The following is a 27,293-nucleotide window of genomic DNA, read 5'->3' on the forward strand; positions in this document are numbered from 1 at the left end:
ATGATTTATGCTATACAACGTTTGACATGTTTGAACGAACGGAAATATATTTTTTCCCCTCGTTCATGACGAGAAGTCCGGCTGGCTTAGATCATGTGCTAACAAGACGGAGATTTTTGGACATAAATGATGAGCTTTTTTGAACAAAACTACATTCGTTATGGACCTGTGATACCTGGAAGTGACATCTGATGAAGAGAATCAAAGGTAATGGATTATTTACATAGTATTTTCGATTTTAGATCTCCCCAACATGACGTCTAGTCTGTATCGCAACGTGTATTTTTCTGGGCGCAGTGCTCAGATTATTGCAAAGTGTGATTTCCCAGTAAGGTTATTTTTAAATCTGGCAAGTTGATTGCGTTCAAGAGATGTAAATCTATAATTCTTTAAATGACAATATAATATTTTACCAATGTTTTCTAATTTTAATTATTTAATTTGTGACGCTGACTTGACTGCCGGTTATTGGAGGGAAACGATTTCCTCAACATCAATGCCATAGTAAAACGCTGTTTTTGGATATAAATATGAACTTGATAGAACTAAAAATGCATGCATTGTCTAACATAATGTCCTAGGAGTGTCATCTGATGGAGATTGTAAAAGGTTAGTGCATCATTTTAGCTGGTTTTATGGTTTTGGTGACCCTGTCTTTGACTTGACAAAACATTACACACAACTCTTGTAAATGTACTGTCCTAACATACTCTAAATTTATGCTTTCGCCGTAAAACCTTTTTGAAATCGTAAAACGTGGTTAGATTAAGGAGATGTTTATCTTTCAAATGGTGTAAAATAGTTGTATTTTTGAAAAATTTGAATTTTGACATTTATTTGGATTCAAATTTGCCGCTCTTGAAATGCACCTGCTGTTGATGGAGTGCACCACGGGTGGCACGCTAGCGTCCCACCTAGCCCATAGAGGTTAAGTACTTGGCTACGGGCGAATTTTACACCCATGCAAACCACTTTGTCCTAAACACCCACCAAAGAACCAGACTTTAATTTGAGGGTCAAAAGGTCTGAACCAAAGGTCATGCACCTCCATTTCAGATCCATGCAAAGCCTCAATATCTGCCAATTGAGCTAAAGGGATAAAAGGTCAGAACCAAACGACCATGCACCGCCATTACAGTTCCATGCAGAACCTGAACTGACCTGAGCTCCATAACGCTGGTGACGTTGCCCGACGGGTAGACGCGCCGGATGTAGTTGAAATCGCCCACGTAGAGGCTGCCATCGATGCCCCACGCCAGGGCAAGGGGCGCCAACAGCTTGTTGCCCAGGGCCTGGCCGTTGCAGCTGGGGCACGAGATGCTACGGCGCCGACCGTTCCCCATCACTGTAGAGATGACGGGCGGCTGCAGCGAGATGAACTGGTTCTCACCGCTGCCTTTGAAGAGGATACCTGAGAAAACAGAGGATAAAGATATTGAGAGGAGCTTCTATGTAATCGATGATTGATGAGAATGAGGACTTTGAACTGTGCTAAAATCAATCATTTTCTCTAAGATTTGTTAAATGCTGTTCAAAACAACCATTTCCCTGGGAAACACCTCTAAATTGAGATTTGATTAGTTGGGTAAATAATAAATAGTGTAAACCAAATGGCTGAATAATCCTGAGGAATTGTGAACAAACCCGCTGAATTGCCTTGGTACATAGTACCTCATTCGTTAGTCATTGCAGGATGCCTACCTATGTTCATACTGTATTTCAATGTCTCATGAATCTTGACATTTCTGTGAGGAACCTGTTTAGTGGGATTCTGAAACTCATCAATTAATAGTAACCTCTTTACAGAACATGTTCTTTCAATCTCGCCAAGACCCTGTTTCCTTTTCTCCCAGTAAGTCACAGTGAGGAAGGAATCATGAACTCAGCACACAATGTACAGGTAACTGACAAAATAAAGGCAACACACCAAAATAAAGTGTCTTAATAGGGCATTCGGCCATCATGTGCCAGAACCACATCAATGCATCTTGGCATAGATTCTACAAGTGTCTGGAACTCTGGTGTTGCATCCCTCCGATAGTCTTCCATGAGAAATTCCATCATTTACTATTTTGTGGTGGTGGAAAACCCTCTTAGGAGCCTCTCCAGAATCTCCCATAAGTGTTCAATTGGGTTGAGATCTGGGGACTGACACGGCCATGGCATATGGTTTACATCGTTTTCATGCTCATCAAACCATTCAGTGACCACTCATGCCCTGTGGATGGGGGCATTGTCATCCAATGGGGGCACAGCATTGGTAACCAAAATGATGGCAAAAATAATGGTGTGCTCAACATTTTAATACATGACACTAGGCATGATGGGATATTAATTGCTCAATTAACTCAGGAACCACACCTGTGTGGAAGGACCTGCTTTCAATATACGGTGTATCCCTCATTTACTCAAGTGTTTCCATTATTTAGTCAGTTACCAGTACCTTTCAAAAGTATCGAAACATCAATTAAACTGAGGAGTGACCAAATTCCGTGAGTCATAACATTAAAACATTTGAGCGAGGGGCAAATATTATTTATGAAAAAAAAATTGGGGGAAGGGATTTGGTGGAGTAGACTTTAAAATTATAAAACATTTTTAAACATCAAAGGGGTGAATTGCATGCTGGGAGCACTTCATTATTCACACCCCAGCAACACGTTTAAATTCCGACACTCCCTCTGTCCTCATTACTGGATTGATGGTGGCGCTGAACGCCTGGTATAGCACCCACTGTTTCCTCGACATTACCCCCGCATGTGTCACTGCACATCTCGATGTATGTGAAATCGAGTGTCGCCTCGCCGCCGTTTGTCCCTCTCTGATTAGTTCCTTTCATTGATTAATTGATTTAAGGGGGAACTCAAATGAAGACGATCTGGGGAGACCGCTGGCAGGACAATCCCACCGATCCATCTCATTCTAACGGAGAGCATTACAAATGCATGGCTAACAAAGATGAATGGGTCCAGGGGACGGCTTGTGCGTGACGCCATCAAACGCACAACCTTGGAGCTTTAATTGCACTTCAATCCATCTGTCTGCTCGCTACGGAGACATGCTATGTGAGTGATCGCAGGCTGAACGAGGGCTGACTCGACAGCAAGCATCCCTGATGGCCTTATTATAAAGCAATAACCAAGTCATTCTGTAATAACAAGCACAAGATGTCAAACATTATCTTCACTCTATCACAATGTTGAATTTAACCTAATTAACAATCGAATTACAGTTTTTACATACCCAATATACAGTTGAGTATAAGAAGCTCAACGCATTACACCTTATTAGAAAGTTAGGTCAGGTCTTTTAAAAAAAATCCCATTATTGATGATTCATTTTGGCAACCTTCCCCCAGTCCCCTACATTTACATTTCAATCACAGTTTATTGTATAACGAAATGTCTTCCCATACGCCATTTCAAAGTCTAATGTCATGCATTAAATACACACATCAATTTCCAACACCTTCTCTTTGACACACACATTAACGCTCAAACCAACTCTACAGTCTCTCTCTGGCAGAGTCTGTAGACAAAACTACAATATGTTGCTGTACCCAGGCTAAGGCCACTGCACATCTGAACATGTTTATAAGGCTAGACAGCCTTGTTTTAACAGAAGGCATATAGCCACTTTGCAGCAGGGAGGGAGGGAGGGGGGGTCAGGGGGAGCATAGCTACAGCACAGACAGAACAGCTTTTGGCCTTATCTAGTCAGACAGGCCCCAGAGAAGAGAGGAGAGAGAGAGAGAGGAGAGAGAGAGAGAGAGAGAGAGTGAGAAAGAGAGAGAGACTGTTAGATTCCTCACCGGAGGATGAGAGGAAAACTCAAATACATCACAGACTCCTCGGACAGGGAAGGCTAGGGAAAATGGAGACAAAGTCACTGGGAAGAGAATTGTGTGACTGTAGTGGACCACAACTTGCATGTTTTATCAAGGAAGATGACATGTACAACATTAAGGAATCAATACCGAGCTAGTTGTGAATAAAAGTTGTGATATTTATGTATCGGGACTGAATTTCTTAAGGGGCTCATCCTGCAGACTAGAAAACTAACACGTGGCCCACGACTCTCCGAAATATGTCATGCCAACAACCAAGGCCGACAAGCACTTCAAATATCAACACGTTGTAAAGGGCATACACAATAGGTATAAGCTTTCCCCTGTAAGGTTATCTGCCATGGCATGTGTTTGGGGAACAAACGAGGGGAAAGATAAAGTTTGAAGACAGGGTTGTGCCACTGGTATCTGAGTGTCTGTTGACTGAGGAACCATTAATCATTTCACACACTTCACATACTATCTGTGGGTGAAACTAATGGGATTGTGAAATGGAGGATAGATACCCTGCTGTTGGCAAATTGATTAACCTGCTGACAGGCAGGGAGAAGTTAAAAGAGGAAAGTTTCATTCTCAAAAATATATATTTTTTTAACCTTTTCTGATTTAGGCACATTTCAGAATCTATTCGAAGGGCTTAGAAATAAATAAAAAGAATGAAAATGGTGAAAACTCTTTGGAGTCCTGATAGTTGGTGCAAAGACAGATAAGACTGCCATCTGTGTCTGCATGTGTCTTTCACTTCAGTCATTCATGTATCAATATCAAACTACACAAATCTTACAAAACAATTCTACTGAAACCTCATACCTAATAAACATAATTCACCACATTTTTTTATGAATTCAAATGCACATTGATGCCCAATCTAATGCAATCAATGATAAGTATTAGCATATCATATGTCGAAGATGCAAAGCAAGCATCTACACATCTGTTGATCACGAAGCTTCGCATCTAGAGACAGCGATCCCCACTACTGTGCGCTGGCACTGCTGTGTGAAGGCTTTGAGACGAGCTAGCTTTACCTTGAGACAGGTGGGATGAAACACAATGCTCTGGCAGCAGTCAAGCTGGAACAGATCTCAATGGTCTTTTTCAAAGCTCTTTGCAAAACTTTGTGTGCTAGATGTTTTTGACAGATTTGGTTCAGCTAAATGCCAGCTATTTTCCATGTTTAATGAACAGACATAGAAGAAATAGCATCGTGTGGTAAACACAAAAGATGCAGATTGACTTCTGCACACTAGTTAAATAACATTTTCCTGAAGCATATTGTAACAAATAAGGAATAAGGAAACCCAGTTTTGTATATGGAGTAGATGGTTAGCATACATGGTTAGCATGGGTCCATGGCATAACTGGGTATGACAAGCGACAATCAAACAGACCTTTTACTAACATGAGTAAACATTGGTTATAGCCATAGCAACAATTTCAATTGAACCTGAAAGTGGTATACAAACTATGGGCTCGATCGAGTGTCAAAAGGCAATGAGCAAGTATTGCTGTAACCTCCTCCATGAAAGGGACAGTCAGTAGTGAAAGACTGTGCTCAGAAACATAGAGTTGAGGGACACAAATAGATGAAAGGGTGACACAAATTCCCTGAGACAACTGTGACAAAGATCGAGAGCTGGAGAGAGCTTACTGTCACACAAACCAGGGCTGAAAGAGAGAGGCATAGTGCATTCTCATTCAAAAGAATATTTGGATAATAAAGGTAAAGAATTGTATGAGAAACGTATCCCATCTTGGCCAGCAAAGGCCATCTTGTTGCATAAATAGCTGAGTAGGATGGAATCTCTGAGTAGGATGGGAGCTCTGCATTGTGTCTGATTTATTCCATCATTAATATGAATGATCAACCCGTCAAATCTCTCCTCTATTCTCTGTAAATGAGATGATGAACCATATTTCATCTTGATCTGAGCATGTAATGCTGCATTTCGGGGTAGAGCTCACCTGTCCATAACACGTCTATCCTAGAACCGCACACACAGACATAACTGATCCATGTAACAAAAAAAATGAAGTCTTACCATTTTGAATGTCCAATATATGGTGCTTGTCCAACATCCATCCCCCCATGTTAGAGGCATCCAGTTCATAACCTTGTAAAATGGCTGTCCTCTTCTCCCAGAGGATCACATCCAGGCAAGATTCATACTCATATCCCACAGACACTGGAAACAACAACAGTGTCTAATAAATTAGGTCTGTAAATCTACCAGGAGCCTTTAAAAGTAATGAGGCGTGTAGCGTATAAGCATGAAAACTTGTAAAATCTCTTCATGATTGTAGAATTTTCTCAGTAGGTAGGAGGTATAATCGCAGATGAGTGTTTACGAGTATTCCAATAGGCACTGCTGCATTACAAGCATATAAGGTATGAGATATTGCTAGCTCACTGAACAGAGTGCATCTGGATATCAAATTACCATATAACCTGGAATAACTCAGGTTTGGGTAGGGAAAAATGTATCAAAATAAGCATGACCTTAAAAATACATATTTTTTTCCTGTGGTTCAACTGGTGAGTAATTACACATGAAACTCGGCAGACTTTGCTAACCATACAAAACATGCTGACTGCCAAAACAATTGGGAAGTTCAAAGGAAAGCAATACCAGGAGTTCATCCAAGATTTAACCTCCTAGATTACACTTGGACCTGACAACACTGTCATATGATGTTCACATAACATCTTCAGACAGCTGTGTTTCAGTGTCGGCGGAAACTCACCTACAGCCTCTGACAAGCCGTAGACCTTCTGGTTGTAGGCGTCTGTCTTGTCCCAGACGAATGTGTACGAGAGGTCTGGAAAGGCAGGTAACGATTTCTGGAACAATCTGCCCATGACAGCAACCATCAGATGGACCTTCATTAGTCCGAACGGGAGTCGTTCTTGGGTCATGAGGACTTTGAGGATGGGCTTGTAGCCGGATGTGCGGGAGCTCAGGTAAACCAGATTGAGGTCACTTCCGGGTATGGCCACTTCCTCATGGAGGACCTATGATTTGAAGCAGAATCTTATGAAAAGATACTGAACATATTGTTGAGTGTGTTAAAAAGTTACTTTAAAAATGTCTGCGCTGCATCAATTGTACACTGTTAATGTGATAAACTCTTTCTCAGGGTGATGCAAACTTTACCTTTGCTTGCAATCATCGAACAATAACCAATGTAATTAAATACATTTGTGGAAACTGACAATGCAGTTAAATTTACTTTGCAGCGTGTTTTTTTAACCTGGCTGCAGTGCAGGGGAACTTTTTAACCTGTTAGGGCTAGGGGGCAGCATTTGCACGTCTGGATAAAAAATTTTTACCCGATTTAATCTGGTTACTAATCCTACCCAGTAACTAGAATATGCATATACTTATTATATATGGATAGAAAACACTCTAAAGTTTCTAAAACTGTTTGAATGGTGTCTGTGAGTATAACAGAACTCATTTGGCAGGCAAAACCCTGAGACATTTTCTGACAGGAAGTGGATACCTGATGTGTTGTATTACCTTTAAACCTATCCCATTGAAAAACACAGGGGCTGAGGAATATTTTGGCACTTCCTATTGCTTCCACTAGATGTCACCAGCCTTTACAAAGTGTTTTGAGTCTTCTGGAGGGAGATCTGACCGAACAAGAGCCATGGAACGATGATGTCCCATTAGACACCTGGCGAGCGAGTTCATGTTGGGTACCCTCGTTCCAATACGTTATAAAAGAGTATGCATTCGTCCACCTTGAATATTATTCATGTTCTGGTTAAAAAAGGCCCTAATGATTTATGCTATACAACGTTTGACATGTTTGAACGAACGTAAATATATTTTTTCCCCTCGTTCATGACGAGAAGTCCGGCTGGCTTAGATCATGTGCTAACAAGACGGAGATTTTTGGACATAAATGATGAGCTTTTTTGAACAAAACTACATTCGTTATGGACCTGTGATACCTGGAAGTGACATCTGATGAAGAGAATCAAAGGTAATGGATTATTTACATAGTATTTTCGATTTTAGATCTCCCCAACATGACGGCTAGTCTGTATCGCAACGCGTATTTTTCTGGGCGCAGTGCTCAGATTATTGCAAAGTGTGATTTCCCAGTAAGGTTATTTTTAAATCTGGCAAGTTGATTGCGTTCAAGAGATGTAAATCTATAATTCTTTAAATGACAATATAATATTTTACCAATGTTTTCTAATTTTAATTATTTAATTTGTGACGCTGACTTGACTGCCGGTTATTGGAGGGAAACGATTTCCTCAACATCAATGCCATAGTAAAACGCTGTTTTTGGATATAAATATGAACTTGATAGAACTAAAAATGCATGCATTGTCTAACATAATGTCCTAGGAGTGTCATCTGATGGAGATTGTAAAAGGTTAGTGCATCATTTTAGCTGGTTTTATGGTTTTGGTGACCCTGTCTTTGAATTGACAAAACATTACACACAACTCTTGTAAATGTACTGTCCTAACATACTCTAAATTTATGCTTTCGCCGTAAAACCTTTTTGAAATCGTAAAACGTGGTTAGATTAAGGAGATGTTTATCTTTCAAAGGGTGTAAAATAGTTGTATGTTTGAAAAATTTGAATTTTGACATTTATTTGGATTCAAATTTGCCGCTCTTGAAATGCACCTGCTGTTGATGGAGTGCACCACGGGTGGCATGCTAGCGTCCCACCTAGCCCATAGAGGTTAATGCACCCAACTGCACACTGCAGTGACAGCCATATGCTGTGGGAAATAGGCACCTGGCAGTAGGTTTTAGACCAGAGCTAATCTCACCTGGGTCTCAGGGATGATGGGGCTGTCCTTGGGAGAACTCCTGTAGAAGGTGGACAGGGGGGAGGCCAGGATGAGGGGGCTGGGCCTGAGCAGGCCAATGAGGTGACAGCTGGGGATGTTGTTGTTCTCCCTCGTCATCATCACCGTGTCCATCACATGGAACACCTTCCAGGGCAACCAAACAGTGCGGTGCAGTGTGGGAAAAGGATCACGCTTCAAACTCAGGGTCAGCGAGGCGCCACCATTGGCCAACAAGTCAAACCTGGAGACGTCGCCATAAACGTGGAGAAGTGATAAAAAAAAAGCTTTATATATTTACCCAGTGTGACTTACTTGAAGGCCAAATAACATTTGCTTCTCTCCGGAAGACAATGCATTCAGTGAAAACTCAAATATATATTCACAAACTTTGACGGGCTACAAAACAGATTATATTTTTTTCAAAGAAACAAAGAACTTGTTCTCATCAGTTGTCTTATTCCTTTGCAGCTCACATATTATTATCATTCACTGAATCTATTTTATTACTTTTGTTTATTCAGCCATGATGCACTGAGACACTTAAAAAGTGAGAATTTGGTTGAGAAGTCTTGGCTTAGTTTCTCTGGTGAACCAGTTTTAATTAGTATCACATAGCGCTGAGAAGACTTACTGGTTTGGAAATGAAGGGGGGGAGTCTTTGAAGTGGTGCTCTATATATATATTCAGCGAGGTTCACCACCCAGGGGTAAAGCATCGGCATGGTGACACTACACACAGCCCCCCCCCACACACACACACCATTTTCTCTCCCTCTCTCCATCCACTTTGGGCAGTGGGGAGCTCACAGCCAAGCTTTGATGCTGTTTCTGCTCTCTTAACACCCTGAGAGGATATGCTGGCTAACCAAGTGTGATTATCCCCTGCCATTTATCATGCACTGTGTCAGAGGGGTTACAGGGAGGTATATCTGGAGACATCAGCTTATCCTTGGCGGCTATCGCCAATCCCCTACCTCTGCAGTTCCTGCTCCATAAGATTGACTACACCAGTCCCAGATATTACTAAATATTCTAAGCCTTTTATTCCAGACAAACATAATGCACATATTTTGTTGCCAATTTGAATAAGACTACAGATTGTAGGATGATAAACTTCCCGGTGGAGTTGAATGTTTTCCCTGAAATGTATGTATGATGTTGTTTCCTTAAGAGTGAGATAGTGAACCACAACTCCATGGTAATAGCCCAAGAAGATCAGACACTAATCCTGTGTTAGTCTACAAATGCTGGCAGATTGATTCTGCCCTGGCTGATTCAATGCATTTTAAGCAGTCTTGTTCTAAATGGCCTCAACCACTGTGATATTTGCATGAGATATTGTTGTGGGGCACAATGCTTCGCTGTTTTGATTTGATAGCTCTTTTTCAATTGCTTTGGACATCGTGGATCTGGGATGCACTTTAAGCATGTCAGACCTTAGCTGAACCTTGTTCGGAGGACAGACATTGTGTGTGGTCTTCTAATCAGTGTTTATTACGTGTGTTATGTATATGTGTGCATGAATGTGCGTGTGTGTGCATGTGCATGCATGTTTATGTGTGTGTGTGTGTGTGTTCATGTGTGTGGCACTCTTACATCCCGTCCTGGCGTGTCACGGTGTAGCCATACTCAGGGTAGTCCCGGAAGGACACGTTGACGCCGATCAGCGGCGTCCCGTCTCCCGTCAGCACCTGACCCCGGATAATTGACACCAGGCTTTGCCGGTGAACAAACACAAAGAGGATTAAGTAAACAAACAAAATGCCAGCCGGAGTCAGCAAGCAGTCCTCCCTGTTAACATCTGTCCTCCCTCGGCAAGGGTACCGGCAGTCTGATTTACTGACCGTTAAAAATACACACGTCAGCGATTGTTATTCATGAAATGGCTTGCCCTGGCAACAGCCTTCTCTTTTTACCCCTTTTAACAGCCCATAACTCATTCCAAATAGGCTTTGCAGCCATTGAAGGCCTCTTACTTTTTGGAGTTTACCTGTGCAAGTTTTTAAGAATTGGGAGGGACCATTTGCATATCAAATTTTCCACTTAACTCTTTCTTGGATGCGCGGTGCATTCTTACATTCCTAATTGTAAGGTCATTTGATAAATTGGGCAACAGTGTGAAAGTGGCAAGATGATGTAGGGATGTTTCTTCATCAACATTGGTGGCAGAGCCGCGATGCGTGACGTGTCTCGTTTGCGGGCTTTATCTTCAGGTCACTACGGATATGAGGTAGGGATCATCAACAGCTTTCTCCTATCTGTTTCCTCACTCCGACATGCCTCATTTTTTACTTGCAGTCTAGAGGAATAAGGAACCTTTAAGAGCTCTGTAGGTTCACTATTCTCTCCTCGTCATTAATCTTCTACAGGCTGGTTGACCCTACAAGAGCTAACCCCTAAATAAACATGAAGTCAAATCACCTAAGCAATGTTTAGTAATGTAATTCACACAGTCCCTCTCTGTCAATGTCTAGCAGTGGTTTTCTCCAGGACATCATATAAAGCCCAGTGGGAGAATTCTAAGGGGACATCGAATATGGCTGTGGGACTCAACACAACAAATGTAAGGTATTAGTCTTTATGCCATACGAGAGAGGATAGTTTTTAGAGCAATGGTATGGAATCCAATCACACAATGAAAACTGTTCTATTTTCCTTGGCTAGCCCTCTTGTTTTCCATGGCTTTAGGTGACAATGGAAAGACCTCATAAGACATTTCCCCCCTTGCCCTGCCAGACATTGGATACAGCACACCTAGACAAATCAAACAATGCTACGGGTAGTATCCATCATGCTCTGGCACATTCAATGGACTTTTTCAGTTGCATTTTATGTATCATATTTAGTTGGGATAGAGCAGAAATCTTCACTTTGAAACAAAACATTGTAAATAAAAAAATCCACGATAATCCAACAAAATATTTGCCACAGTCAAATAAAGTTCAGATATTGCTTATGTGCTTACCATGAATCCCATTCACATAATTTTGACAAAAACATTTATCAAATGAAGTTGTAGCTTCAGAAATGTAATTAATTTTGACAAACTTTGTGGAATGTCTGTGCTTAAAGACAAGTGCCATAATGTCTGCGACTATAAAACCAACTTCTTAATGGAGATAAAGGGCAAAAATTGTTACATTTTCAGCGAGTGAACTAATATGCATCGGCCAAACATTGGAATCAACAGTAAGCTGAACACAATGATGAGGCGGATTATAAGGGACCCGGCTCGGGGATTGCCTCATTCTATATTTGTGGTAAAGCATGCTATTTACATAAGGATTACTCCCAAACTATTCTGCGAGTTAGAGGGAATATTATTGCCAAAGCATTCCACCATGCAGTTGCCAATAATGTCCCACTCTACTTATGATTCAGAACAGACAGGGAAAGTGCATTAAGGTTCCCGATGCTAACATTTTTTTGTCTGCTGAGAAACTTGCTCACAAATTGATATCAGAGCCCCGGTGCTTAATTCATTGGGGATAGTCTTAAGCCTTTATGTCGACAAATTATGACATTTTGTTATTCCCATTACAAGGTTTCACATAAGGTTTGATACATAAAATCAGGTTGCTCAATCTGCAACTCAATAAAAAATGTCCCCCCCCTTACTCATCAAGTCAAGGTCCCTAAGATAGCTACGCCACAGTTATTCCTACAGGGGCAACTCCAGGACAAAACGATTCAATCAGCTCAGTGTATTTCAATGATACAGTACTGACAACCAATGTTGGCTATCATTTCGATGCCCCACAGGACAGTAGGATTTGATGAAGCTCACCTGCTGTTGAAAGGGTTGTCCCCAGGTATCACGTGACTACCGCCATGCCCAACCAGGAAGCTGATGCGCTCGTAAAAGCCCCTGGGGGCCGACTGAGTGGAGGATGAACCTTGACCTTGGCTCACGATGCTTATGGGATCTGGGGATCCATGGCAGTAGGGCTGGCCCTGGCAGGAGCTCTGAGAACAGCAGTCTGGGTCCATGCAGTCCACCAGTCCATCTGTCAAACCAAGATGCAACAGTGTTGACATGGGACAATACCCTAACTCGGTGCTCCTTCAGAACATCAACCCTGTTAACTAGACTGATCAAATAAAACACTTTTTCAACAGAATGGTGTCTCTAATTGGTTCAAACAGTCCACTATATGGACACAAAGTCATATCATTGGCAAAGAGTGAAGAATTATGGATGGTGTTCTTACCCCTCTCGTTGTCCTTTCCATCTGAGCAGAAGGTCTCCGTGGCAACATCACATCCTAGCCCTCTCCATCCTGATTGGCAGATGCAGCGCCACCCGGCTTGGTCCAGAATGCACCTCCCGTTGCTGTTGCACAACCCAGGGCACCCATCTGCCAAAACAACCATGTAAATCACACAAGCTAGCCAATCAGAGAGCGGGAGACAGGTTGAAAGGAGAAGACAACACCTGGTCATTCAGGGGCAGGAAAACAGGGACAAAATGAAAACGACAATATAAAGTGGACAGACAGTACATAGATTTCTGACAGGACTTAGTGGTGGGATATAAAGATACTGTAATTTCACATGGGTTTTACTCTGAGTTCCATACCATTTCAGGGACCTTTGAAATGGAAATTGTCTTGGCAAATTTTGGATATTAAGAATGCATGGAGGTCAACACTCAGTTGGATAATAGTGGTTACTACTGCAAATATCCTTGCTCTGCTTTTTATTATATGCTGATTAGTCAACATTCCTCTAATTCTATCTGTAGTATCAGCACAAAAAACAACACATGTATCTTGGCCTAAAACCAGCACAACACCCATGTGAAGGTACTATCAAAGTAAAGACAAGGATAGATAGAGGTAGAGACAAAAGGCAGAGGGTGTGTTGATGTAGTCTCAACATCTCTACTTGATACCAGGATATTGCTTTCCTTTTTTCACATGGTGGAAGATAGAAAAGAGCAAACTGTAAGTGACTGGCTACATCTGCTTAGTACTTCTTCTGACACACACAAGGATTCAGACAGGAAAAGGGGGACCGAGAGTGTTTGACTAGTTAGGACGGACATATGAAGGAACTGGGATCACAATAGAAACAGTGATAGACTGGGACATAAGACATGTGTACGTCGTGCTTGGGGAAGAAAACAGAGAGCAGGCGAGTGATTGTTGGTGACAACTCTCTGGGGTAGTCATTCCATTACCTTTATATCCTATCTTGACTGCTCCTATTACCATTGAAGAGAGGGGAAACATTTGCAAAAGAAAATTACTTCTGTCTTGCAGGAAAATCTAGACTGACAAACATTATCTGAGTGTAGCATACAAGGAGAAATAAAGAGCTGAACCGATGGCAGAAAAATAGATGCACTTGACAACATGGTATGCAATACTTTGTGACACTTAAAAACAGCATGGTTGACACATTGCGATTCTGAAACTGTTGAGGGAAGGAAAGTTATCTGCTCACGCCATTTACAGGGGGGGGTTACATTTTCAGTCTGATGTTTTTTGTGTATTGATACGAAACAGAAAGGAGAGAGAAAGACTGTAAAGTACATTACCTGATACTCTTGAATCCAGAGCTTGTCGGATAAGAGGAAAGGAGAGGAGGGGCAGACCGAAAGACAAAGAAAAGTAAAAAGAGGAGTAGAGAAGTGTTATTACAGAGGTAACATGCACAGATAGCATGACAAGGAAACTACTAATTAGTTTGAACTATGAATGTTTCACAGTTGTGTGTTAAGGTGCTGTTGAGCAAACTTTCAGACTTGCCTGATAAGCTCCATTGCCATCCTAGTAGTGGCATGCTTTCATTCATAACATACATCCATGTATTAAACCCTCCACATGAAGTAAATAACAATGTACCGTACATTCACATAGAACATCTAAAAAACCTAGTTTATAATTGTATAGGTACAGCTGTTTACTGCCATACAATTATTTTAGACCATGGATAGAACCAGTCACTTTATCCTTAAAAATGTTTTATCTGATCAGACAAAATAGGAAGAAAAATACTTTGCCCATTGGTATGCATTTTGAGTGGAACAGTATGTCGTAAACTGAATACAGTGCCTTGGTTTTTAGTGTTGTCTGAATAGCAATTCTAGTGTGAACTTTTGCACTCTGTTACACCATCTATCCAGCTAAATTTAACCACATCTTTACCATTCAAGAGACATGTAGCTTATTGTCCTTCAAGTACACATCCAGAAGTACTTCAGCTTATTGTCATCCCAGTACACATTCATACGCTTGGTACATCAGCTATACATTACAACTATCAGTGTATTGGCCATTCAAGTGTCATGTGCCTTATTGTCCTGCCAGTACACATAATGTATATGAGCATTTCGACCACTTCATCATTGGAACAAACAAAGCATGTCAGTGAATTCCCAGGAACACTTGAATGAAAAGAAACACGTTGGTAGTAAACATCAGAAGAAAGAAAACGAATGGAAAGTAAAGCAAGAGCGGTGCCGAAGCCTCCCAGATAAAAACAGGATCGCAATGTGTCTGACAATAGCTCGTCCAGGGAAGCGGTCTATTCCAGCCCCTTCGTCAGGGTCTCGCCATGTAATGTGATTAAAGGTGCTTTGTGCGAATGGAAGTCATTCAGAAAGCCTTGGAAAAAAAGGAATAAGCTCCTAGTTCACGGCAAGAATGCCTGCCTATTCATCCCAGGTGCATCTACGACTAGGAATTGGTTTCCTGATGGGGGTCTTAAACAGGAAGATGTTGAAAGGGATGGGATCTTAGTTCTCATTGAGGAGGCAGAGATTAATAACATCAGGAATGCGACCCCTCCAATCACCCCGACCCAATCTCATCTCTCTCTCCTTGTTTCTAACCGCCAGTCAGCTTCATTCTCTGGATGGGATAACTGCTGATGAAAGTCTTGTTCATATGTAATTAGGGTTCAAGAGTTTGAAGAGCCGGGGTCTTTGTTTCAACGAGAGGATGATGTTACCGAGTGGGTTTGGGTGACACAGGGTGGAACGGTACATGATGCGCCACGTCAACAGTTTAACTGTCGCCTTTTTGACAGGAGCAGTGTGTCCAGGAAGTTGAGGTCACAGGTCAAGGGGAAGCAACCTCACAGTGCTCATTATCTCAATTAATGCACAGCGAAGCTGTCATCTGGAAGACGGGCTATTCCATTGAGACGAAGCTGAATAAGACCATAGTCCTGGCTGGCCCTCATTTCCCTTAATACCTGCCCTTAGTGAAGTGGTAGTATAAGAGGTAGGATTCGATATGTAGATCGAATAGCATTCCAAATCCATTGCCATTGGGAAAGAGAAAAATGGGGATGTCAGGTGTCAAGGATAATGAGAGTGAAATGGAATGGGAAAGAGGGTTAGGGGTACCGGGGATAGGGTCAGTTTCATCTAAGTCTCCTGGCAATTCATGAATCAAATTGAAGTTCAATGGGGAAATTCCATACTCAATTCAGCAGAGGAATTGACCCCATCTCTGTACGATACTATTCAAGTGGTAAATGTATTTTGAGGACTTAGTCAAACCTGTATGTTATGCAATAAATATAGCTTTAGAAAATGCGGACTTTATACTTCTTTATTACATAATGCAAAATTGGAATGAGGGGAGCTAAAGTCCCACCAAGCTCATCAACTTTGATGACTGCATTCAAGATACTTTTGAAAGAAACTCTTGGGCATATTCAGGAGCATCGGTGGATATTTAATCGTTACATTATTGCCTCTTTATACTGGTTCTCTACTGAGTGTGGGTGGAGGATAACTGCTAATCTGCATTGGGTAATTTACCAGTTATGAATGGCTTTACATGTCAGTACGACTTACCAATAGCGCAGTGCTCTCCTGTCCAGCCCTGGTGACAGTCACATTTGCCTTCTCGGCAGACGCCATGATCTGTACACCGTGGGTGACAGTCCCTCTGGTCGCACTCTGAGCCTGCCGATCCTTCCTCACAATGACACGTTCCACTGACACATGCTCCGTGGGGGCCGCAGTCCACCGTGCACACCTCTGACACACACGCAACCAAAAATAGAGTCGTCCATCATACACTGGACAGACTGGTTCTATAGTTATGTACAGTAATTTACACCTATAGTACATATATGGACATAGGGGGGGACTTTCGACCTGAGTTAGGCACGCGTAAATTGAACGTAATTCCTTTTTATGCTCTTTTCTCTCTACGCGTATTCTGACTTTAAACTTAAGTATGAGAATAGCATGCTATTCCCCTTCCTATTCTTTTGGGGGTGGAGATCAAATAAATTCTACAGATACACCATATTCTGACCTTTACTTAATTCTTTCTTTACGCGCGATGAATAAGGTCGAGGAGCCTGTCGGTTCCAAATGGAACAACATCTACTTTCTTTTTCTTCTTTCTTTTTTTTTACAAATTGATAAGAGCTAGGTAAATGAGTAAGCTGTTTGAATAAGGGGATTGTAAATAAATTGTTTTATATCTACTGTACCTTATGACAAATGTGAAAACCAGTCATATGGCAGCAAACTGAAGCATATCAACATATCACCTTTTCCACAGTTAAGTTCATGAAACACCGGCCTTATAAGTTGCAGGGATGGAATTTGGAGAACCAAGCTATAGGCTTCTGCAGCAATGTGCAACAGTATAGCACTAAACCTACCGAGTTGATTTATGATTTCTATAATGTTTTAATTATATCCCGACACTTTTCACTGTACTTTTTTCAATTTGTATTTGTATTGTGATAAACATTAGCCACTATCGGTAGCCACTGTCAGTTATACCCACACACATTTATAACGTCACTTTAGTGTTAGTTTCCATACATTTTGCATCATTCCATTATATCGTTAGTTTACCTTTCTTTCCTCTGTCACATTCGTGTGGTTGTTCTGAAGATCGCTAGCAATAGTGAGTCATATTAGGCTAAGGTTGTTAGGTATGCGTTAATGGCTGTAAGGGAGTCAGGCGCAGGAGAGCAGATATTGGGTAGCAAACAGAGCCTTTATTTAGGCGAACCAAAAACACACGGCACAACAAACACAAAATACAATACGGGTTGACATAACCCAGCATAACCAGCCTAACGTGCACATACATGAAACAATAAACAATCCCACACAAAGACATGGGGGGGGAACAGAGGGTTAAATACACAGCAAGTGATTGAGGGGATTGAAACCAGGTGTGAGGAAAACAAGACAAAACAAATGGAAAATGAAAAGTGGATCGATGATGGCTAGAAGGCCGGCGACGCCGAGCGCCGCCCGAACAAGGAGAGGACCCGGCTTCGGCGGAAGTCGTGACAGTACACCCCCCCTTGACGCGCGGCTCCAGCAGCGCGCCGACGCCGGCCTCAGGGACGACCCGGAGGGCAAGGCGCAGGGCGATCCGGACGAAGATGGTGGAACTCCCGCAGCATTGAAGGGTCCAACACGTCCTCCACCGGAACCCAGCACCTCTCCTCCGGACCATACCCCTCCCACTCCACGAGGTACTGAAGGCCCCTCGCCCAACGCCTCGAATCCAGTATAGAGCGAACGGAGTACGCCGGGGCCCCCTCGATGTGGGGGCGGAGGAACCTCCCGCACCTCAGACTCCTGGAGCGGGCCAACCACCACCGGCCTGAGGAGAGACACATGGAATGAGAGGTTCATACGGTAATCGGGGGAGAAGCTGAAACCGATAACAAACCTCGTTCACTCTCCTCAGTATTTTGAATGGCCCCACAAACCGCGGGCCCAGCTTCCTGCAGGGCAGGCGGAGGGGTAGGTTTCGGGTTGAGAGCCAGACCTGGTCCGCCTCACTGCGGTGACGGTCTGCGCTGGTTTTCTGGCGCAGCACGGACCGCTGGAGGTAAACATGGCGGCGTCCCATGTCTCCTCCGCGTGCCTGAACCAGTCGTCCACCGCAGGAGCCTCGGTCTGACTCTGATGCCAGACGTCAGAACCGGCTGGTATCCCGGTACGCACTGGAAGGGGGAGAGGTTAGTGGAGGAGTGGCGGAGCGAGTTCTGAGCCATCTCGGCACAGGGCACGAACGCTGCCCATTCCCACGACTGCAGAAACCTGCCTACATCCTGGTTCACTCTCCACCTGCCCATTACCCTCGGGATGAAACCCCGAGGTAAGTCTGATCGAGACCCCCAGATGTTCCATGAACGCCTTCCAAACCCTCGAAGTGAACTGGGGACCTCGATCAGGCACTATATCCTCAGGCACCCCATAGTGCCGGAAGACGTGCGTAAACAAGGCCTCCACAGTCTGTAGGGCCATAGGGAGACCGGGCAGAGGGAGGAGACAGCAGGACTTAGAGAACCGATCCACAACGACCAGGATCGTGGTGTTTCACTGTGAGGGGGGGAGTACGGTCAGAAAATCCACCGACAGGTGCGACCAAGGCCGCTGTGGAACGGGTAAGGGGTGTAGCTTCCCTCTGGGCAGGTGCCTAGGAGCCTTACACTGTGCGCACACCGAGCAGGAGGAAACATAAACCCTCATGTCCTTGGCCAAAGTAGGCCACCAGTACTTCCCAGCCAAACAGCCCACCGTCCGACCGATCCCAGGATGACCAGAGGAGGGTGACTTGTGGGCCCAATAGATCAACCAGCCACGGACAACAGATGGAACGTACAGATGGCCAGCGGGACACTGGAGAGGAGCGGGCTCTGCACGTAACGCCTGCTCAATGTCCGCGTCCAGCTCCCACACTACTGGCACCACCAGGCAGGAGGCCGGGAGTATTGGAGTGGGATCCATGGGCTGCTCCTCTGTGTCATACAGTCGGGGCAGAGCGTCTGGCTTAAGGTTCTGGGAACCTGGTGTGTAGGGCAGGGAAAAAACAAAACTGGTGAAAAACATGGCCCACCTTGCCTGGCGAGGGTTCAGTCTCCTCGCTGCCCGGATGTACTCCAGATTGCAGTGGTCAGTCCAGATGAGAAAAGGTTGTTTAGCCCCCTCAAGCCAATGTCTCCACGCCTTCAGAGCCTTGACGACAGCCAACAGCTCCTGGTCCACCACGTCATAGTTTTGCTCCGTCGGGCTGAGCCTCTTCGAGAAGAAGGCACAGGGGCGGAGCTTCGTTGGCGTACCCGAGCGCTGAGAGAGCATGGCTCCTATCCCAGCCTCGGACGCATCCACCTCCACTATGAACGCCAAAGAGGGATCCGATGGGCCAGCACGGGAGCCGAGGTAAACAGAGCCCTCAGGTGACCAAAAGCCCTGTCCGCCTCAGCTGACCACTGCAAACGTACCGGGCCGCCCTTCAGCAGTGAGGTAATGGGATCCGCTACCTGACCAAAACCCCGGATAAACCTCCGTTAGTAATTGGAAAAACCTAGGAACCACTGCACTTCCTTTACCGTGGTGGGAGTCGGCCAATTACGCACGGCTGAAATGCGGTCACTCTCCATCTCCACCCCCGAGGTGGAAATGCGGTACCCTAGGAAGGAGATGGACTGCTGAAAGAACAAGCACATCTCAGCCTTGACGTACAGGTCATGCTCCAACAGTCGACCAAGCACCCTGCGCACCAGGGACACATGCTCGGCACGTGAAGCGGAGTATATCAGAATGTCATCAATATCCTCTCTTGGGTAGGGGGCAGTATTTTCACGGCCGGACGAAAAACGTACCCAAATTAAATGTCCTACTACTCGGGCCCAGGAACTAGAATATGCATATTATTAGGATTTGGATAGAAAACACTGTGAAGTTTCTAAAACTGTTTGAATGATGTCTGTGAGTATAACAGAACTCATATGGCAGGCAAAAACCTGAGTAAAAATCCAACCCGGAAGTGGAGGATCTAAGGCTGTAGTTTTTTCAAATGATTGCCTATCTAACACACAGTGACTTAGGGTTCATTTTGCACTTCCTAAGGCTTCCACTAGATGTCAACAGTCTTTAGAAAGCTGTTTGAGGCGTCTATGGTGAACAGAGAGCCAACAAAGGAAGTTGGAATTTGTTGACTCAGGATAGCACATGAGTTCATTGGCGCGCATTCACGTGAGGGGTAGCTGTGTTCCAAAACGTTTTTCAAGACATTGGAATTGTCCGGTTGGAATATTATTGAAGTTCTAAGTTAAAAAGGCCCTAAAGATTGATGCTATACAACGTTTGACATGTTTGAACGAACGTAAATATAACTTTTTTTGACTTTTCGTCGTGACCTTTTGGCCGCGCTTCCTACACTTGGAGTAGCTTACTGAACGCGCAAACAACAAGGAGCTATTTGGACATAAATTATGGACTTTATCGAACAAAACAACATTTATTGTGGACCTGGGATGCCTGTAAGTGCATTCTGATGAAGATCATCAGAGGTAAGTTAATATTTCTAATGCTATTTATGATTTTAGATGACTCCAAAATGGCGGGTATCTGTATTGCTTGATGTCTTTTTCTGAGCGCAGTACTCAGATTATTGCAAAGTGTGCTTTCCCCGTGAAGCTTTTTTGAAATCTGTCACAGCGGTTGCATAAAGGAGATGTTCATCTATAATTCTTTGAATAACAGATTAATATTTTATCAACGTTTATGATGAGTATTTTTGTAAATTGTAGTGCTAATTCACTGGCAGTATTGGAGGCAAAATATTTTCTGAACATCACGCGCCAATGTAAAAGGCTGTTTTTGGATATAAATATCAACTTGATCGAACAAAAAATGCATGTATTGTGTAACATGATGTCCTAGGAGTGTCATCTGGTGAAGATCGTCAAAGGTTAGTGCATCATTTTAGCTGATTTTTGTGACGCCTGTCCTTGCTAGCAAAATGGCTGTGTGGTTTTTCTTGTGTTGGAACTGTCCTAACATAATCTAACTTTATGCTTTCGCCGTAAAGCCTTTTTGAAATCGGACAATGTTGTTACATTAAGGAGACGTGCATCTTCAAAATGGTGTAAAATAGTCGTATGTTAGCGTACCACCTCCCCAAGAGAGGTTAAACACCACTACATCCTGCCCATGCAGGTCCCTGAAAATCTCGTCAACAAAGGCTTGGAATACTGATGGAGCATTCATCAACCCGTACAGCATGACGAGGTACTCATAATGCCCTGAGGTGGTACTGAACGGCGTCTTCCACTCGTCTCCCTCCCGGATACGCACCAGGTTGTAAGCGCTCCTGAGATTCAATTTGGTGAAGAAGCGCGCCCCTTGCATTGACTCAATCGCTGTGGCGATGAGCGGCAGCGGGTAACTGTACCTCACCGTGATCTGGTTGAGACCTCAATAGTCAATACACGGGCGCAGTCCTCCCTCCTTCTTCTTCACAAAAAATAAACTCGAGGAGGTGGTGAAGTGGAGGACCGAATGTGCCCCTGACGCAGGGATTCAGAGACATATGTTTCCATAGCCACCGTCTCCGCCTGTGACATGGGATACACATGACTCCTGGGAAGTGCTGCGTCTACTAGGAGATTTATCGCACAATCCCCCCATCGATAGGGTGGTAATTGAGTCGCCTTCTTTTTGGAGAAGGCGAGAGCCAAATCGGCAGATTCGGGGGGAATGCGCACAGTGGAGACCTGGTCTGAACTTTCCACCGTAGTAGCACCAACAGAAACCCCTACACATCTCCCTGAGCACTCTCGCGACCACCCCGTGAGAGCCCTCTGTTGCCATGAAATGGTGGGGTCATGACGAGCTAACCATGGATGGCTTTGTACCACAGGAAATGCAGGAGAGTCAATGAGGAAGAGACTGATTCTCTCCTCGTGACCCCCCTGCGTCACCATGCCCAGGGGAATGGTAGCCTCCCTAATTAACCCGGACCCTAATGGTCGACTATCCAGAGCGTGAACTGGGAAAGGCCTAGCCACTGGAATAATAGGGATCCCTAACCTCTGGGCGAATGCTCTGTCGATAAAATTCCCAGCCGCGCCTGAATCGACGAGCACCTTATGCTGGGAATGCGGGGAAAACTCAGTAAAATAAACATGCAAAAACAGGTGTACAACAGAGGCCTCTGGATGAGAGTGGTGAATGCTCACCTGGGGCGACGCCAGAGTACTCTGCCTGCTGCCTCGACCCCTAGAGGAACCAACATGGCACCGACCAGCAGTGTGACCTCTGCGGCCACAGATGGTACACGTGAAAGCCCCTCCTCCGTCCTCCCTGAGCGCAGCACCTCCCAGCTCCATAGGCACCAGAGCGGTGGTGCTGGGAGAGGGAATCGACAGAGCCCTCTCTGGACGTCCATGGGTGACCAGCAGGTTATCCAACCGAATGGACATGTCCACCAGCTGGTCGAAGGTAAGAGTGGTATCCCTGCAGGCCAACTCCCGACGGACATCCTCTCGCAGGCTGCAACGGTAGTGGTCAATAAGGGCCCTGTCGTTCCATCCCGCTCCGTTCCATCCCGCTTCGCCCAGGGCGAACTCCTGGGCGCTCCTCGTCCCCTGCCTCAGGTGGAACAGATGACCAACCGCCGCTCTACCCTCGGGCGGGTGGTCGAAGACTGCCCGTGAACTCCGTGAAGTCCTCCAACGCCGCATCTCCTTCTCCCCACACGGCATTGGCCCACTCCAGAGCTGAGAGGCACGAGATGAGGGCGGACACCCTCTCCCTTCCCGAGGGAGCCGGGTAAACGGTGCCCAGGTATAGGTCCAGCTGTAGCAGGAAACCCTGGCACCTTGCCGCCGTCCAATCATACTCCCCGGGAAGGGCGAGACGCATCCCACTGGGACCGGGTACAGGAGGGACAGGTAGTGGGAACCCCTGTTGGGCTGGTGGAGGTGCTGGAGGAACTCCCTGTCTCTCCCAGCGGTCCATCGTCTGGACGACGTGGTCCATGGCGGCGACGAGATGGTGAATCAATGCCGTGTGCTCCTTGACGCGCTCCTCGACAACGCTCCCATAGGTACCTGCTCCTGCTGACTCCATGTAGTGGTGTGGGATTCTGTTAGGTATGCGTAAATTGCTGTAAGGGAGTCAGGCGCAGGAGAGCAGATATTGGGTAGCAAACGGAGCCTTCATTTAGGCGAACCAAAAACACACGGCACAACGAACACGAAATACAATACGGGTTGACATAACCCAGCGTAACCAGCCTAACGTGCGCATACATGAAACAATAAACAATCCCACACAAAGACATTGGGGGAACATAGGGTTAAATACACAGCAAGTGATTGAGGGGGTTGAAACCAGGTGTGAGGAAAACAAGACAAAACAAATGGAAAATGAAAAGTGGATCGATGACGGCTAGAAGACCGGCAACGCCGAGCGCCGCCCGAACAAGGAGAAGACCCGACTTCGGCGGAAGTTGTGACAAAGGTATTATAAATTGTGCAATAATTTGGGATCATTATGGAATGCAGACCATACGTAGCAGTTTAAACCTGGAGTCTGGAACACAGTTCACAACGACTAGACCATTGTCATTGTCACGCCCTGGCCATAGAGAGGGTTTTGTTCTCTATTTTGGTTAGGCCAGGGTGTGACTAGGGTGGGCATTCTATGTCCTTTTTTCTATGTTTTGTATTTCTTTGTTTTGGCCGGGTATGGTTCTCAATCAGGGACAGCTGTATATCGTTGTCTCTGATTGGGAGCCATACTTAGGCAGCCTGTTTTCCTCTGGGTTTTGTGGTTGGTTAATTTCTGTTTAGTGTTGCTTACCTGGCAGAACTGTTTGGCTGTCGTTTTTGTTTCTTTGTTTGTGTTCCCAGTACAATAAATACATGATGAGCACTCAACACGCTGCGCCTTGGTCTACTCCCTTCGACGGCCGTTACAGTCATCACACTTCCATGATTAGTGAGGATTATTAGTGTAGATTTATAGGGATACTATTCAAGCCCAATTATACACTTTTCTGACCTTCCAATATTTAATGGATTGAATGATTGAATATGGCATCTTTCAGGATGAATTAAACTACTGTATTTTTTATTTACCAATTTATTTCCTGCATAAAGGCTTCCCAAACTTTTTTTATTTTTATTATTTATAAATACTTTCCTAACCCTAAATTATATACAATACCGGAGTATTTTTTAAATCTACCAGTTCGAGCTGAAAAGGAGATGAATGTGTGTATTTACATGGCTTTATTTAATTTAACACTAATATTCTGAACCGTTCTCTCCAAATATTCTATTGAGTCCGTTCAGAAAATTCTAATTAAAGAGGTACACCTAATTTGAAGGGATGCTTTAGATACATATACTGAAAACCCTATTGAATGAAAATACCATGAGAAAATCTGTTGGCCAGCAAGTGGGAGGGTTTTTAGCACACAAGGGAACCATGCCTGCAAAGCCCATTCCTGCATAAGGTAAGTCTGAATACCAACTACTGGGTGTGTAGGAAAGGTGTGTGTAGGAAATATGTACAGTCTGAATCGGGCCCATTGTGAATAATCCCTTCTTTGTGGTTCCATTTCTGCAGTCAGTGTTTTACGATTCAGCTGTGTAACTAATCTTTACATATTGATAGAATAAAGAAGCGCAAAGCCTGCGCTTTGCTGTTCAGATGTGAACAACACATTTCCCTAAGCCCCCCTACTCCAAAAAATATCAAATGTGTTTTGTCTGTTGTTGCTTCATTTTCCTTTATTTAACTGGCAGAGCAGACTAAACAAGGCTTTCATGTTATCCAGGCTGCATCACATCCGGCCGTGATTGGTAGTCCCATAGGGACTCCCAATAGAATAAGACCAACTACTAAAACAGATGGCTCTATGTAGTCAGACGGCAGGGTTGATGTGGGTGAGAAACTCTAATTACTGAATTCACAGGTAGTAGGAGACCCAAGGTGAGTGCTCCAGCCACTGGCATGCCATAATCCACACTAAAAACTCTATTCTATTCTTGAGGGAAAACCACATGAAATAATGAAAGGAATGGTTTATTTACAGGAACTGACCCAGTATTGCCTTCAGAGGCTCCAGAACACTTTCAAATGTCACCACAGCATCCGTTCAGATGGCAAGAACAGACTTTGTCAGGTTTATAAAAAGTTACTCTAAGTAGGCTGCAGGTGAAAGTTTGTGACTTTAAATAAATAATTTGTGAGTAAATCTAGGGAGATATCGACACAATAAATCTATTCCAACAACCACCCTTGTGAATATACTGAGGGTTAACATGTCAAGGATACAGTGCCTTTAGAAAGTATTCACACCCCTTTACTTTTTCCATTTTTTTGGTGTGTTACAGCTTGAATTCAAAATGCATTAATCTCAGTGTATGTATTCAACCCCTTTGCTATGGCAAACCTAAATAAGTTCAGGAGTAAAAATGTGCATAACAAATCACAAAATAAGTTGCATAGACCCATTCTGTGTTCAATAATAGTGGTTACCATAATTGTTGAATGACTACCCAATCTCTGTACCCCACACATACAATTACTTTTAAGGTTCCTCAATCGCATAGTGAATTTCAAGCACAGATTCAACCAAAAAGATCATGGAGGTATTTGAATGCCTCGCAAAGAAGGGCACCTACTGGTAGATGTGTAAAAATAAACAAAAGCAGAGGCTGAATATGCCTTTGAGCATGGTGAAGTTATTAATTAGGCTTTGGATGGTGTATCATTATACCCAGTCACTACAAAGATAGAGGCGCCCTTCCTAATTCAGTTGACGGAGAGGAAGGAAACTGTTCAGTGATTTGACCATGAGGCCAATTGCGATTTTAAAACAGTAACAGAGTTTAATGATTGTGATATATATTTTTTGGGTATGGATCAACAACATTGTAGTTATTCCACAATACTAACCTACAAGACAGAGTTTAAAACCTGTTGGGGATAGGGGGCAGTATTTGCACGGCCGGATAAAAAACGTACCAGATTTAAACTGTTTACTACTCTTTCCCAGAAACGAGAATATGCATATAAATAGTAGATTTGGATAGAAAACACTATAACGTTTCTAAAACTGTTTGAATGGTGTCTGTGAGTATAACAGAACTCATATGGCAGTCAAAACCCTGAGACAAATCCTAACAGGTAAACCTTTGCCATTGAAACACACAGTGAGTTAGGATTCATGTTTCACTTCCCAAGGCTTCCACTAGATGTCAACAGTCTTTACAAAGTGGTTTGAGTGTTCTCCTGTAAAAACTGACCGAACGAGAAGGCTGTAAACTAGGTCACAGGCGGATGGCCATGTCTACTATGATGCGCATGCGTGTGGTGACCCTTTCTTTCCGAAACGTTTTATAAGACAATGCAATCGTCCGCCTTGAATATTATTGAAGTTCTGATTGAAAAGGGCCCTAAAGACTTATGCTATACAACGTTTGACATGTTTGAACGAACGTAATTATATATTTTTTGCTCTTTCGTGGCGACAAGTCCCGCGGGCTTCGGTACATTTTGAGTAGCCTACAGAACACGCTAACAAGAAGGAGCTATTGGGACATAAATTATTAACTTTTTCTAACAAAACAAAATTTGTTGTGGACCTGGGATTCCTGGAAGTGCCTTCTGATGAAGATAATCAAAGGTAAGGGAATATTTACAATAGTATATTTGATTTTAGATGGTTCCAAGATGGCGCTAACCTGTATCGCCTAGCCTATTTTTCTGAGCATAGCACCTCGTTTATTGCAAAGTGTGATTTCCCAGTAAAGTTAATTTGAAATCTGGCAATGCGGTTGCATTCACGAGATGTTAATCTATAATTCTTTGAAT

General features: G+C 43.8%; 1 protein-coding gene across 4 annotated transcripts in view; it reads right to left on the minus strand.

Annotated features, from left to right (window-relative positions):
* Positions 1–27,293, minus strand: part of LOC106611581 (teneurin-3) — a 229,349-nt gene that overhangs the window by 42,439 nt on the left and 159,617 nt on the right. For 2 of the 4 annotated variants that reach the window (XM_014211940.3, XM_014211939.3), the window contains exons 12-21: positions 16,485–16,670; positions 14,214–14,234; positions 13,854–13,877; positions 12,883–13,029; positions 12,459–12,678; positions 10,268–10,387; positions 8,652–8,913; positions 6,593–6,860; positions 5,890–6,033; positions 1,162–1,411 (exon numbers count right to left, since the gene is read on the minus strand). In XM_014211940.3, coding sequence (XP_014067415.2) covers positions 1,162–1,411; positions 5,890–6,033; positions 6,593–6,860; positions 8,652–8,913; positions 10,268–10,387; positions 12,459–12,678; positions 12,883–13,029; positions 13,854–13,877; positions 14,214–14,234; positions 16,485–16,670 — 1,642 coding nt within the window. The remainder of the gene's footprint in view (positions 1–1,161; positions 1,412–5,889; positions 6,034–6,592; positions 6,861–8,651; positions 8,914–10,267; positions 10,388–12,458; positions 12,679–12,882; positions 13,030–13,853; positions 13,878–14,213; positions 14,235–16,484; positions 16,671–27,293) is intronic. The other 2 variants (XM_014211944.3, XM_014211943.3) reach the window with 1 other exon arrangement.

The sequence above is a fragment of the Salmo salar genome, chromosome 09 (assembly GCF_965601325.2).
Source record: "Salmo salar chromosome 09, fSalSal1, whole genome shotgun sequence".
NCBI lineage: Eukaryota > Metazoa > Chordata > Actinopteri > Salmoniformes > Salmonidae > Salmo > Salmo salar.